At 46.7% G+C, this 16,292-nt stretch overlaps 1 protein-coding gene across 5 annotated transcripts in view; it reads left to right on the top strand.

The window, feature by feature from the left end:
* Positions 1-16,292, top strand: part of nos1apa (nitric oxide synthase 1 (neuronal) adaptor protein a) — a 595,509-nt gene that overhangs the window by 508,440 nt on the left and 70,777 nt on the right. For all 5 annotated transcript variants that reach the window (XM_072511504.1, XM_072511503.1, XM_072511506.1 and 2 more), the window contains one exon: positions 4,241-4,405. In XM_072511504.1, the coding sequence (XP_072367605.1) occupies positions 4,241-4,405 (165 nt within the window). The remainder of the gene's footprint in view (positions 1-4,240; positions 4,406-16,292) is intronic.

The raw sequence follows: 16,292 nt of genomic DNA, 5'->3' as shown, positions 1-16,292 counted from the left end.
GATAGTTACCCAGTGTCCATTGCGGAAGCATATGCTTCTTTCATGAGCTAATAAGTCAATTAAAAAGAAAGTTTAAAATCCTCCCATCACGAGACATAATTGTCTCCTAAATGGTGCCAAGATATTTTCCTCAACTGTAGCCTTCCCCATTTGTGGTTCACTCTTTTCAATTGAGATAAAGGCCTTCCTAATATTGGTGTTAAGTTTGCCTTGTACCTGATTAGAACGCCCCTATGTCTTACTCTTGTGGGCAAACTTAAACTAGATTTACCATTTTTTTAAATTTTGAGTATCCAATTCTTTTTCCAATTAAGGGGCAATTTAGCGTGGCCAATCCACCTACCCTGCCCATCTTTTTGGGTTGTGGGGGTGAGACCCACGCAGACACGGGGAGAATGTGTAAATTCCACATGAACGGTGACCCGGGTCCTCAGCGTTGTGTGGCAACAGTGCTAACCATTGGGCCACCGTGGCACCCTAGGTTTACCATTTTTATACGATTTGTTATCATGTACAAGATCCCCTCTCTGTCACTTCTTTACAAGATTAAAGGAAGTTGAATCATTCCCTGGATAAGTGTTGAGAGGTGCAAGGTTGGAAGCTGCAAGGTTGACTGGCCTGGGGAAAATGGATGGCATCTTGGAATGTGTTCCCAGTAACACGATAGAAAACCCCCAATAAATAAAAACACAATCCAGTTTATTCAAACAACATAAACCTGGCCTTTTTGATCTGACATTATACTATTGTCGCTCTTTTTCTTATGCAAGTTGCTGTGGAAAAGCGACCTTTAAATGCTGGCAATGCTGTGGCCAACTTTTCATCTAGAATTCACTGAACTTAATTCATGGTTAATAACCAAGCTATATTTGCCCAACTTTTGTGTTCATAAATAATAATTCTGCAAGGCGTTAATTGTGTCTGGGGTTTATCCCATATCCTGTTGTACTTTCACACATTCTGAATGCTTAACTGGACAGTGAGTCAGAATGGCTTGCCCAGATTTAATAAGAGAAGCTGAGATTGTGGAATTCTCAATACCATGGAGGAATTTAGTTTTTTGTCCTTTTTGTTTGAATGTACGAAGCAGCATTATTTTTTTTTGACAAGAGGTGTAGATGGATGGCTCGCATTTCATTATAAGACTTGTTTGCTCAACACAAAAGCCTCAGTTTCTCAATCCCAATTGCTGAAACTTTGGTGTTTATTCAGCCTAGTCCTTTGTGTAATTGTTTCATACAATGCTTCATAACTGTGAAGTATTGTTTATTCAGCTAAGTAGAAGAGCTCTGTATTCAGTGACTCTTTAATTTAACACCTTCCCTCGTTCGGTTACACAGGTGATGCCAGTGTCTCTGAACAGGATCAAGACTTGATGAGAAGTTCATTCTTGCAACAGAATGAGTAACTAAATCTGTGAGATGTGTAAGTGCTGCATCTACAGAGCTAAATCAGAAGCCTGCAATCAGCAGCACTGTTGCTTCACAGCATCAGGATCCCAGGTTCGATTCCGGGCTTGGGTCACTGTCTGTGCGGAGTCTGCACATTCTCCCCGTGTGTGCGTGGGTTTCCTCCGGATGCTCCGATTTCCTCCCACAGTCCAAAGATATGCAGGTTAGGTGGATTGCCCTTGGTGTCCAAAGTGGTTGAGTGGGTTGCGGGGATGGTGAGGTGAGGTGTTCTTTCCAGAGGCTGGTGCGGACTCAATGGGCCGGTTGGCCTCCTTCTGCACTGTAAATTCTATGTAAATCTAAAGTTTTCATGTAAAAGTGATGTGGTTTGGCTTAAAGAGTGAGGAAGAGGCATTTTAAGCTGGAAGATTGAAACCATCGCCATTGGCCTCGGCAAAGAGTGGAGCCTAATTAGGACAGGCCTCTGGCAAAGCTTACATCAGTTTCCCTGAAAGAAGTGGTTTTTCTGTAAGAATACAGGGAGACTCGCTTTTTCTAAAAGTCAAAAGTTAGTGAAATAATAGCTATCTTGTTTGAGTTCACAATAACTTGAGTGAAAGTAAAAAATGAAGTGAAAACAACACATTACAGCTAAGGAATTATAATTGATCATAGAGACAAGTGCTTAACATGTTTTGTGTAAAATTCCTTGGGATAAGGGCGGCATGGCAGCGCAGTGGTTACCACTGTGGCCTCACGGCGCCAAGGACCTGGGTTCAATCCCAGCCTGGGTCACTGTCCATGTGGAGTTTACACATTCTCCCCGTCTCTGTGTGGGTCTCACCCCCACAACCCAAAAAGATGTGCAGGGTAGGTGAATTGGCCACGCTAAAATTACCCCTTAATTGGAAAAAAATTGGATACTCTAAATTTATATATTTTTTAAAACCCTGAGGCTATATTCAAAATTTCAATGGGAAATAGCAGCCTGAGAGTGACTCATTCATTTTCATTCATTAGCGATTTCTAGACTAAAATGAAAAAGCACAGTGTCAGGACAATTGAGTAATAACTGCTTTACCATACTTGATTAGCAATTAAGTCCTTGTAACTCAAATTCTGTTCGGTGAGATAAGGAGACATCACACCTTCAAGTTTATTGTTCGGTAAGTTAAAAATTGAAAGTGGCATCCTGTTGGATGTATACACTGTCCCAACACAAACATATCTGGATACACATTTAGCTATTCATTTTTCACAGCAATGCAGAAAAGGCTCAGATTTTCAAGCTCGCATGGAAGAAAGTACATAAAAGCAGATTACTGTGGATGCTTCAATCTGAAACAAAAACAGAAAATATTGGACAATCTCAGCAGGTCTGACAGCATCTGTGGAGAGAGAAGGGAGTCTTTGTCAAAGCTAGAGAGAACTGGAAATTGGGTCAGATTTATACTGTTGTTGCGTGGCGGCATGGAGCCGTGGGGCTAGACAGGAGGCTAGCGATAGGTGGAGATTAACAAGGATGTTGTGGACAGAAAGACAAAAGGAATGTAAATGGAGGTGATTAAGGCTTAGAAGGGTGTTGATAGTGGCATATATAGAATGTGTGAATGTCAGAACAAAGTTGAGCAGTATTTCAAAGGGTAACTGGGAACAAATGGCCCAAGTGGGGTGGGGGGGGAGGGGGGGGGGGGGACAATGGTGAGGGAAAAAACAGATCTATGAAAGAAATGAAAATAAACTGATAGAAATAAAAAATGGGGTGAAGGTGGAGGAGAGAGTTCACAGTCTGAAGTTGTTGAACTCAGCGTTAAGTGCGGACGGCTGTAATGTGCCTAATCGGAAGATGAGGTACTGTTCCTCCAGTTTGCACTGAGCTTCACTGGAACATTGCAGCAGGCCAAGGACAGACATGTGAAGGTGAGAGCATAATGGTGAGTTGAAATGGCAAGAGGCAGGATGGTCTGGGGCCTGCTTGCGGACGGAACAAACTAATATTTATGTTTTCAGGTCGGATGGTAGCCCAAGATGTTTCTTCTGAGTGTTAAGGAACCAAATTCAGAGTGAAATGAGATGTGCAACCGGCCTTCTCAATACCACTCAGCTGTCCAACTGGTTGAAGCTAGCGTCTTGTGCTCCGAAGCCAATGAACAGTGCACTGAAAGCAAGCTGACTGTCCAGATAGCTGAGGATGCACCTACTCAGAAAAAGCACACAAACTTTAATCTGCAAGGTGGACGGAGTTACAAAAGTCAAAAATGTTCTAATTTTTCAGAGGGCATGATAACAATGAAAAGGACACTCTTCATGAAAATGTATTGTCAATTTGACAGAAAAGAAAATCCCTTTGAGCCAGGATGTTAAGGGTACAATCCTGCGCTTTAGCCCTAATGCCATCTTGCCTGCTGTTCTACAAACAAATTTGAAAGATTTTTTGATGATGCTATCCTTTTAACATTTTCCCAGATTACTCGAGCAGGAGTCTGTATTGAAACTTAGTCATGATGTGACTTGAAACTTAGTGTTACTGCATTAACGCAGCTCAGCACATTTGCCTTGCTCTTGGGAATAATATTAATGAAACTGGAAGTGAAGGGCAGTGATTAAAATGCTAATGCATCACGTCACTGACCCCTCAAATGTAGGAGTTCTTCTGCAATGATCAACTTCATGAAATGGTAAGATCAGAATTAATTAAATGGCAGTCTGACCTGTACCAATGAAAAAAAAAAGTTTAAATCCCAAACACGGCAAATATAAAAGGGCAGAAGTGAGAAAAATCAATGAATCCCTCTTTTCTCTTGACAGGAATTCTAACATGCTCTCCTCCCCCTCCCCCTCTCTTTCAGCCCCATGACGACAGCCCCAGCATTCTGATGGCCACTCCCAAGATGTTGCTTCCATCAGCCAGCCAGCTGCCACCAGGCACCCCACTCTCGGTACACCATCAGATCCAGCTCCTTCAGCAGCAACTACAGCAGCAGCAGCAGCAGACACAGGTGGCTGTCGCTCAGGTAAGAAGGAGCCAGCGCGTGAGGGCCTTGGTGTGGGAGCTCTGCACAGGATTAACCCACAGACTCAATCATTCTTGAGCTGTAATGATTCCAACATCGCTTCGGTGGACATGGGGAGCGAGGAGGATTTGTGTAGGTGGCTCAATTAGAGAGAAGCAGCAGTTTGATTGACCAACTGCCCTCTTTCTGTGCTGTAATTTTCATGCTTCATTTATGCAACTGCTCTTTAGAAACCTTCCACTGATTGAATTGGTGTTGTCACACTCCAGTGTTACACAAAGGTGCTATCTGGTATGGAAGCATCACAATTAGGATGACTTTATCTTTCCTTGTGTGCTTGTTACGTTTAAATGGATCTGCTGGTATGGTACAGGAGCTGAAACAGCAGCATATAATACATTTCAAAATCTTTTTTGATGTAATGTGTTTTGCCAAGAATGAAACGTAAAAGATTGGAGAGCAAGATGACCAGGTGAACATAATGAATGAATTATTCCCAGGCAGCACGGTGGCGCAGTGGGTTAGCCCTGCTACCTCACGGCGCTGAATTCCCAGGTTCGATCCCAGCTCTGGGTCACTGTCCGTGTGGACATTCTCCCAGTGTTTGTGTGGGTTTCGCCCCCACAACCCAAAGATGTGCAGGGTAGGTGGATTGGCCATGCTAAATTGCCCCTTAATTGGAAAAAAATAATTGGGTACTCTAAATTTTTTTTTTTTTAAATGAATGAATTATTCCTTTTGTTTTCTCTTAAAGTTAATGCATCTTCTTTTCTCTGTGCACTGATTTTTCTCCCTTTCCTTGCTCTCTTTGATGAGCTCTGGTTCGAAGGACGGCATGTACCATCCTCTAATTTTTTCTCCACGTAACCATCTTCATATTTGACCGTGGCTTCTCATCTCCCTCTCTTTGTAATCTCCTGCAGCCTTACAGCCCTCCGAGATCTCTGTGCTCCTTAAGGTCTGGCCTCTCGTCAGCCATCAGAGCCCTAAGCTCTGGAGTAAACCAGATTTTTTGAGCTCCCTGTTGCATTCTCACTCATTGACCTTCGTCAGACCTATACCCGGATTTCTGGGGCGTTGAAATGACTCCGGAACCATTTAAAAATGGCAAGCAGGACCCAATTCCAGGACTCCCGTCCCCAGTCCCGGCTTCCTCCATTTTTGCTGGCGTGGGATAAAGGTGCAGTTAATGAGTCCACACCTTGGACTCCCAACCTGGCCAGTTCAATTGCGGGGTTAGGCATCTCCCTCCACCCCCTCCCCCCATCTTCCCATCCCAACACATGAACTAGTAGTTCATGGCCTCTTGGAGGAGTTGTGAAACATCGTCTGGAATCGGGTTCAAAACCTTACGCATGCCCCTTCTATGCCCCGCCTTTTCCACTCCGTGCCAGCTCATGTACCCCAGGGAACTCCATAGCCCCTCATACCCTCCATTTTAACTCATGGGCTTCCCATGACCATTCACATTGTATACACTAAGTACAAAACAAATGAGCAATCAGTAACAATGGCATGAGTGGAACTGGTCAGAAAAAACAATTCAGCCATTCATAAATTTCTTATGAAAATAAAAACAAGATTCAATCAGACAGATCATTAAAGTATCAATAACAGAGGCTTCAAACACTTCACACCTCTTAATCTTGTGGAAATAAACATTGAGACATTGGCAAGAAAGTTCACTAGAAAGAATAACTTATTACAACCACTTAAAGATGCCAATCAAGAAAATTCTCCAGTTATCAAAGCAAATTCCATACTAGGATGATCCTTTTATGAATCTGGGTTCTCAGTGAAGCATACCTAATGAGGTCAGGTATATGAACTCCTTCATTGGAACTAGGTGGCCTCATGCATCGCTCATTTTTTCTGTACATCGTGAATCAGGTGAAAGATAGATAAGATGTTTTGAACTTACCTTTCAAAAGGTTCGCGAATGACAAGGGCAGCACGGTAGCACAAGTGGCTAGCACTGTGGCTTCACAGCGCCAGGGTCCCAGGTTCGATTCCTCGCTGGGTCACTGTCTGTGCGGAGTCTGCACATTCTCCCCGTGTCTGCGTGGGTTTCCTCCGGGTGCTCCGGTTTCCTCCCACAGTCCAAAGACGTGCAGGTTAGGTAGATTGGCCATGATAAATTGCCCTTAGTGACCAAAAAGGTCAGGAGGAGTTACTGGGTTACGGGGATAGGGTGGAAGTGAGGGCTTAAGTGGGTCGGTGCAGACTCGATGGGCCGAATGGCCTCCTTCTGCACTGTATGCCTTATGTTCTACAAGTGGTCATTGGGGTTGGTATGGGGTATGAGTTTGCATGAAGGTGGCATGGGAAATGGAGGGATGTGAGAGATGAGGACTAGAGGACCAACACCCTTCAATACAACTGGAACAAAGTTCCAGGGAACCAATGTGGGCCTTCAAAAGAGACCACCTTGGAACTTGGCAGCCTTTGTAATTGCCTGCATCTGCTTCCGGGTTTGGCAGGCTCTAATGTATCCCACACCCACTTCCCAGAGTGAAGATCACAACATTGGGGGACCTTTCTACTAATGCAACTATTTCCAACGAAGGGGATAAACTGGAAACGTGCCACTAACATGAAGTCTGCTCAAGCAGAAAGCCAATCAGACACCAGCCTAATTCGATTTTTCAGATTAGTTTTGGCAATACCATTGACTTATTTTGTTTAAAGACATAAATGAATGAGTTCAGTGAGTTTGCCAGGTTTTGCATTTCAAACCCAATGACCAGATGATAAACATTGCGATAAAAACAAGAATATGCAGACAGCAGGGTTGGATTTCCACTAACAAGGCCACCAGCTTGAGTCTTAAAATTTCCCAACATGCCACTCCTATCTTGGTAGAAAAGCTGTCCTTTGGGTTGTGGGGGCAGAACCCATGCAAAGACGGGGAGAATGTGCAAACTCCACATGGACAGTGACCCAGAGCCGGGATCGAACCTGGGTCATCAGCGCCGTGAGACAGCAGTGTTAACCGCTGCACCACCGTGCTGCCTCATTGTCATATTATTTTGATATCATTTCACAAGCTTAGCTTCTATCCAAATGAGTACCTCAGCAGGTTCTGAGACCATGCATTGCCTCACTGATCAGCTTATTAATGCTTGCCTGTCCAGGACATTCTGGCACCCATTAGCTGACTGCTGAAACAAACCCCTTCAAATGGAAACAGAATCGCATCCGTCAAACACACTTTGGAGTTCCACCATAATCAGCTTAGTTTCCATGGGTCAGATCTTTCTGATGGCTTCCTGGTCAACAACTGAGAACATGGGCACGATTCAACCAAAAACTTTCTAAGTGTCATCTTGGGCACAATTGGCGGCCACGTTGGCGAGGTCCCAGCTTGTATTTAACGGCACTTAGTGCCGGAAATGAGCCCCTTGAGCTTCTCGCCATTACTGGCTGTCTTGCCGTCTGATTTGTCAGACTCGCAGCTCAGCGTCTCGCCGCTGACAAGGGAAAGCTGCTTTTAAATGCTCCCTCACCATTCACTCCAGTCAGCACTGGAGTAGCACGGTACAACACTGGGGCTGCACAGTAGCAAAAGTGGATAGCACTGTGGCTTCACAGTGCCAGGGTCCCAGGTTCGATTCCCTGCTGTGTCACTGTCTGTGCGGAGTCTGCACGTTCTCCCCGTGTCTGCGTGGGTTTCCTCCGGATGTTCCGGTTTCCTCCCACAGTCCAAAGACGTGCAGGTTAGGTGGATTGGCTATGCTAAATTGCCCTTAGTATCCAAAAAGGTTAGATGGGGTTTTGGGGTTACAGGGATAGGGTGGAAGTGAGGGTTTAAGTGGGTCGGTGCAGACTCGATGGGCCAAATGGCCTCCTTAAGCACTGTATGTTCTATGACTAACGCACAAGCATGGCAGTGCACACACCTCCTCACTTTGAAGATGCTGACCTACCAGGCTTCGATGAGAGACGAGGCATCCTGTTCCCCCGAGGGGGAAGATCCTGTACAATTTCAGCAAGACACCCCGGCTCCTGCACTCGAATCCTCTCGCAATGAAGGCCAGTATACCATTTTGCCTTTATTATCCCCTGCTCTGCCTGCTTGCTTACCTTCAGTGACTGGCATATGAGGACACCCAAGTCTCATTGCACATTATGGCCAGTCAGATAATAGTCTGCCTCTCGTTTCTGCTACGAATGTGGATAACCTGGCATTTATCTAACTTATACTGGACCTGCCATTCATTTGCCCACTCACTCAACTTGTCCAAACCACACTGATGGATCTCACAGCTCACTCTCCCACCCAACTTAGTGTTATCTGCAAATTTGGAGATATTAATTTTGTTCCCTCATCTAAATCATTAATATATGACTGTCAGGCTTGCTGAGGGATGACTGCCCAGGACGGGGGCAGTAGTGGGTAGTGACTTGGTGCAAAGTCCGTGGACTTCGGATGTCCCCTTGGGATCAGGGTGTCCTGGCTCAGACCGCCATTGCTGCTGTCTGCCTTTTAAACACCCTTTGGTGCTACTTCCAGGCTCCTGGCTGCTCACACTGTTGAGTGCTGCCTGTGTCCTTTGAATACTCAGAAGGTCTCTGGTCATCTGGGAGCCCACTCAGGCCACCCCTCTGGACACCCTCATACCCCAACTGTACCATCAAGGGCCAATTTCAATCAGGGGCCCACCAGTTGTTGGCACTCCTAAGAAGTGCTGCCCCTTTGCAAAGGACTGCAAGGGATCAGCAAAGCTCACCCCAACCAGAGGACACCTGTACTGCAGCCTTTAGAATCCTCACTGGTTCTCTGCTCCTCTGAGGGCAGAGGACTCACCAGTGACCTCCACCCCCTGGATCATCAGCTGTCTCCTCCGGGTGAGACTGGCATCACTGACTGCCATCACCTCCCAGGCTGTGATCCGGAGGGCAAACTTGAGTCTGCGGCCCACGCTGGAGAAGAGAGTGTCCCTCGCTTCTCACTGGCATAGAGCTGTGGGTTCACCTCGCATTCACAACCTCGGTGGGAGGGTCTTCTCTGAGCCACCTTGGTGGCTGCAGTGAGTGTGTGATACATGGAGTGCTTAAAAACAGCTCCAACTGCCAGGCTCTTTGACGCCAACACCCGCTCCAGCAGCTAGAATGCCCGCTGAGCTGGGAATTGCTCGAAATTCACATCAGCAGTGCTGCCCAATAGCATGTCCTGAATTGCTCCACAAATAGCGCCCCCAACGGGAACGCGAGCCACACGTAATTCAGTTCCAGCCTCAACACTTTGTCTCCCAACTGGAAATTTTTGCCCACTGTTTTTGTAAATAATAATCCAGAAATAGTACTTCCCTCCAATTTTGTTAAACATTGCCATTTTCCTTCGGTTACCCGGCAGTGGCTCAGGTAGATAACCTTCTCCAAGGCCCCTGGTGCTGCCAATCCCTGACAGGCTACAAAAGGAGCACTGTATCCCTCTACCTGGCAACAAAGCAGAGACTTTGGAATGTGAAGAATTCCAGCTGAGGCTGGAATTATCCAGCCCCTCATACCGGCGGAGTCCCTCCTGTCCCATCGATGAGAACAGAGATTTCAATGGCTCGCCAGCGCCTCCGCAGGAAAACTCCAGTCTCTTGTGCATACTTGCAGTGTTTCTCAGGTTGTGCTGTGACAATGCCCTGGGTGGGCCATCATATATTAGTATAATCTGTACTTGGAGGATTCACACCATACTCATTATGCACTTTCTCCGGCGGCACAGTGGCGTAGTGGTTAGCACTGCTGCCTCATAGTGCTGAGGACCCGAGTTCAGTCCTGGCCCCTGGTCCTGTTCGTGTGCAATTTGCACATTCTCCCCGCGTCTGTTTGACTTTTAATTTGGCTCTGTTTAATTACGTTTGCTCAAGAGTCGACAGTTATCTTTCGACACCACCACAAGATTTAGAACCGAATACTGATCAAAGACTCGATACACCAGTTAGTAAGATCAAAAGCAATGCTCATTTATTTACACACAGTCAAATCTACTCATGCATAAACTTTTCAAACTAAACTATCACCATGACTAAAGCCTATACTTCATAGAATTTACAGTGCAGAAGGAGGCCATTCAGCCCATCGAGTCTGCACCGGCTCTTGGAAAGAGCACCCTGCCCAAGTCCAACACCTCCACCCTATCCCCATAACCCAGTAACTCCACCCAACACTAAGGGAAATTTTTGGACACTAAGGGCAATTTATCATGGCCAATCCACCTAACCTGCACATCTTTGGACTGTGGGAGGAAACCGGAGCACCCGGAGGAAACCCACGCACACACGGGGAGGATGTGCAGACTCTGCACAGACAGTGACCCAAGCCGGAATCGAACCTGGGACCCTGGAGCTGTGCAGCAATTGTGCTATCCACAATTCTACCGTGCTGCCCCTGATACTTAGCTTTGGGTGCCCACTCAGTCAGAGGAACAATGGCTGTTGCTCGGTTCTGAGGCTGCTGGGTTGAGCTGTTTACAGGATAGCAACTAGGAGCGTCTATCTCGTAGCGTGCGTTGGCTTGGAACTTACTTGGTCTGATGCAGCAACTCGGCGGGTCTCTCTTCACTGAGAGCCAAGGCCAAAGAAGAAAGATTCTCCCTTGGGGAATATATTTTATACTAAAAAGGGCTTCGAGCGCTTTTGGGCGGGCCTTGAACTTGGCCTCAATTAATTGGGCCTTTCCCAATCATTCGTATCGATCTTCCTCCAATAGAGGGGTGGTTCCCTGATTGCTGGGCGTGTCCTAGGTGACCGTTGGTCTGCTTTGTTTAGTCTCTTCTGGCGCCGTGGTGTCTGCCTTAACATTGTGTATCTAAATGTTTCCCTTTTGTCCCTGGAGATGGCTCATTAGTATGTAGATTGCTTAGCAGTTTCTGTCCTGTCTGAGAGCTTAAGGTTCTAATCAACAGACAGACCTTGCACCTGCTTGTTTCTTAGTATTGTCCAATTTTCCCTGCATTCTTTGCAAGTGTCCATTTTGTAATCGGGACGTGGCCATCCCAGATGGTTACAGTCTGCGTGGGTCTCACCCCCACAACCCAAAAGATGTGCAAGTTAGGTGGATTGGCCATGCTAGATTGGCCCTTCATTGGAAAATTTTTTTAAAATCAATAACTGGGAACTTGGCCTATTTGGTATGCTGGTAAGAGCATACCCATTACAACCTACTCGACAAATTTAGTTATTCAGAGGGCTCCTTCCCATGAGAAAGAAGCATCCAGGAATATTGAAATGATAGGCAGGGAGGGTAAGTTGAAATGTTTCTTGCAGGTCAACATTTATAGCAGCTCTTTCTTTCTTAGCAATGAGTCTGTTACAGACTGAATCAAAAATCTATGGCATTAAACCTTTTAGTGTCCTACTGCTCTAAAGTCAGAACTCTAAAATACACAGAAATAAACTAGATATAGCAGTAACTTTCACTTATATAATACCTTCAATTGAGTAAAATGTCCCACAGGAGAATTATCAAGCAACATTAAATTACTCCATGTTCTGTCTCCGATTCCTGGTAACAAGGGTTTTATATTTCATACCATTTGATGGGGTGCAATTCCCTGTCTAGATGGCTGTTCCATTTCTATTTGAAATGAGTGCAGTTCCTAGGCTGCAGGTATCCGGAGATTAATTTACTCCCAGTTTGGCAGTAATTGATATCTCTGAGAACAATGGACATGTTCATACTGTGAATCGTTGAAGTGAAATGTGGAGAGGTTGTAGTTGCTCAAGAGCTGCACTAGGAAAACTGTATAGGCCGTGTTAACCGTGCTAGTAGTTAAGTGAGAAAATCCTGATTGTTTTCAAGGTCATTTGATCAAAATGGTTAAAATTGTTAAAAGGGGTAGATACAGGGAAACTCTTTGCTCTGGTGCAATTGGTCAATAAAGATACTCTTTTAAATAGAACAAGGCCTTTTAGGAGAGAAATCAGGAGCACAAAGTGAGGGAGAAGTCGGGAATTCTCTTCCCACAAATTGGCCTGGCAGCCAGGACCAGAAATTCCCGCCCAAAGTTAACGGATCTGTGGCTGGTCTGTCATATTTTCCATCCTGCCCTCGACGGGAAATCTCGGCCTGGTTCAGTGCTGGGTCAGTCGGAACTTGGTACATTTTGTTGAGTAAGGGGATGAAGACAGAGTAAAGATGGGCAAATGGAATTGAAGTACAGGCCAAACCTGAATGGCAGGGCAGGCTTGATGGGCCAACCTGCCTACCACTGCTTCAATGTTTCTAATAACTGTTAGGGTGAAATCAGAACTGAATGTACAAGGAAGCCATACTGGATCAATCATGGTGTCCATTGATAAATGGTATGGTTCAAACTTAATGGCCTGAATTCTCTGTTCCCGCTGGCAGCACACCCTCACCCCAGGGAAATCCTTTGATGGAAAATCCCATTGACAAGCGACAGGAACAGAGAACCCCGCCGCCAGTGAACGGCGCACTGCCGGGAAACACACGGCCAGGGCACCGGAGAATCCCGCCCAATGTTTTCAAACTTTGTAATCCCACAGTTATATGTATCCATCATAGATTTCACCGAGACACCCGGGGCTGGATTCTCTAGATCCCCAGCCGCATGTTTCCCAGTGCCGCATCGTTCACTGCGGGGGGAATTCTGTCTTCCAGCCAGTTGTCAATGGGATTTCCCATTGAAGGCACACCATGCCGCCGGGAAACCCACAGGTCGGGGTGCTCTCCCGGCAGGAAAGTGAATCACAAAACCGGAGAATTCCAGCCTAGGTCTTATTGTAAAACTCCAAGACTTTCCACTGCCATCCCTATTTACACAGGAGTCATTTGATGTAGTGCCAAAAAGAATCGATCCTGTTTAATCAGCGTGAAATTCTAATTTGAGCTCTCTGTGAAGGAATTAAATGTGGATTGGGGTGGCAACAGTTGAAATGTTGATATCTTGTGGAATTCAAAGGATAGGTCTTGCAGTTCAAAGTCTGCCTTCGGCAAACATCACCAGCACTCAGACAAACTTGGTGTGTGACAAATTAAATAGGGATAGAAACAAATTAACATGTTATTCAGGCTGCCAGATCTTTATTTTCTGTCGGAAGTGAAGGATGAAATATTTTGTATTATTTGTGAAAATGATAAAAGCTTTCTCTTGGTTTATTTTCTCAGTGTTAAGAGTGCTGCCAAAATGGTTATTATATGTCTCCCTGCCGTGTTGTTGCTGCTTGTTCCTCCAGTCTTGCAGCAATATATTCTGACAAGCTGCTCATTATGATGCATAAATTATGTTAAAGGCAACAAGCGCTGTTAACATGAAATGGCACTGCTGTGAAAAACACTGCATCGACGATTGATTTCCACTTGCTGAATGCTTTGTATTGCTCACTTTTAAATTTTGTTTTTTAAAATAAATTTAGAGTACCTAATTATTTTTTTCCAATTAAGGGGCAATTTAATGTGGCCAATCCATCTCACCTGCACAGCTTTGGGTTGTGGGGGTGAGACCCATGCAGAAACAGGGAGAATGTGCAAACTCCACACTGACAGTGACCTCCGGGGCCGGAATCGAACCCGGGTCCTCGGCGCCGTGAGGCTGCAGTGCTAACCACTGCGCCACCGTGCTGCCCTGCTCACTTTAAAATTTCAGAATATCTTACCATTTTCTTGCTGCTCTCAAAGCACTCATTCTTCCTGGGGTGCGACCCCATGCCACATGTATTCTTGTGCCATGGGCACTGATGGGTCTCTCAGGCATTGGCAGCTATCTGGTGCCTCACCTTAAGTGGCTGAGAGAACCCAGGTCGAGGATAAAATAGAGAAACACAATTCATTTTCGCAGTTCAAGGCACTCACTCTGGATATGTAAAACCCATAGGGCGCGATTCTCCGAGCCCCGCGCCGGGCCGGAGAATTGCCGCAACCACGCCACCCCGACGCCGGCGCGCAGTTCTCCGAGGTGCGGAGAATCGGCGCCATTTGCACCGGCGCGTTTGTCGCGGGCCGCTGTACGAGGCCGGGCTGCCGATTCTCCGGCCGGATTGTCCGAGCAGCCGCACGGAAACGGCAGAGTCCCGCCGGTCGCTGCCGGCGGGATCTCTGCGCGAAGGGTCGCGGGGCGGCCTGTGGGGCAGTTTAACACCGCTCCTTCACCGGGGGGGTGGCCTCCGATGGGGTCTGGCCCGCGATCGGGGCTCACCGCTCGGCAGGACGGCCTCTCCCCCCCACCCCGGGCCTACTTTGTTCCGCATCCGGCCCCAGAACCCCCCGCCATGTTGTGTCGGGGCCGGAGCCTTGAAGAAGTCCCCCGTGCAAGCGCGGGTTGGCACGGCCCAACTGCGCATGCGCAGGTTGGCGCAGCGACCATTGGCGCCGGGAAGGGAGTCTGAAGCGGCGTGAACCGCTCCAGCGCTGTGCTGGCTCCCTGTGGGGGACAGAATTGGTTGACCCGTGCCCATTTCGCGCCGTTGTGAAACGCGACGGCGTTCACGACGGCGTGAACACTTAGTCTCCATTTTGGAGAATCGGCCCATAGCGTGTGGAAAATGTCCCATTACACTGACTTGGTATTTTAATGCAGGCTGCCCAAGAACTTCATTCACCCATTGTCACTTACGTGATGTGATTCATAATTCAGCGTCTGACTAAGACGATAAAAGGATTGTTGTTGAAGGCCAGTTGGTTGGCACTGTGCACTTAAGCCGGCTTGGGAAGCTGATAGTAGAGAAAAATATTATTTTCCCTGTTGGCTGTACTGAAGGGTCAAAATTCAGTGAGTCTGGGCCTATTAATGAGATTTCAAATGATAAAAATGACTTTGGAGGGAGGGGGGTGGGGGGGGGGGGGGGGGTGGGGGGGCCGAGAGGGGGTGAGGGGTTCCCAGCTGTTCTCGCCAGCAGGATCTTCCCGTCCTCTACCATGGCAGGTGGTTGGATTCAATGGGAAATCCCATTGACAGTGGTGGGACCACTGTTCAACAGCGGGCCGCCTCCTGACGCCGAGAAACATGCCATGGGAGACGTGGAAAAGCCCCCCCCTCCCCCTTCGAGTTTGGCATTTCCACGCTCTTTAGGCATCAGGTAATGTGCTCATGTACAGATATGTGGGAGCACCATTTGTCACATTCCACTAAACAAAGAACAACCCTTCATCCTTAATACTTTTATCCTACTACCCAATCTATTACTCATGTTACAAACTTACTTTAAATTCCATTCAGAACATAGAACATACAGTGCAGAAGGAGGCCATTCGGCCCATCGAGTCTGCACCGACCCACATTAAGCCCTCACTTACACCCTATCCCCGTCACCCAATAACCCCTCCTAACCTTTTTAGCATGGCAAATCCACCTAACCCGCACATCTTTGGGCTGTGGGAGGAAACCGGAGCACCCGGAGGAAGCCCACGCAGACAGGGGGAGAACGTGCAGACTCCGCACAGACAGTGACCCAGCGGGGAATCGAACCTGGGACCCTGGCGCTGTGAAGCCACAGTGCTAGCCACTTGTGCTACCATGCTGCCCTTTCATTCGGGAACCTTTTGAAAGGTAAGTTCAAAACATCTTATCTATATTTCACCTGATTCACGATATACAGAAAAAATGAGCGATGCATGAGGCCACCTAGTTCCAATGAAGTAGTTCATATACCTGACCTCATTAGGTATGCTTCACTGAGAACCCAGATTCATAAAAGGCTCATCCTAGTATGGAATCTGTTTTGATAACTGGAGAATTTTCTTGATTGGCATCTTTAAGTGGTTGTTATAAGTTATTCTTTCTGTGAACTTTCTTGTCAATGTCTCAATGTTTATTTCCACAAGAGTCAACAATATCACCAAAAGTTGCAGGACAGCGCTAGCAGGCGGAGGTTAGTTAAGAAGGAGTTGAAAGATTCATCTTTACCTTGTAGACGCTGTGTGAATATGTAGC

This window comes from Scyliorhinus torazame, chromosome 7 (genome assembly GCF_047496885.1).
Source record: "Scyliorhinus torazame isolate Kashiwa2021f chromosome 7, sScyTor2.1, whole genome shotgun sequence".
NCBI classification, from domain to species: domain Eukaryota; kingdom Metazoa; phylum Chordata; class Chondrichthyes; order Carcharhiniformes; family Scyliorhinidae; genus Scyliorhinus; species Scyliorhinus torazame.
Note: the sequence above shows the minus strand (reverse complement) of the source record. Positions and strands in the feature narration are given on the sequence as shown.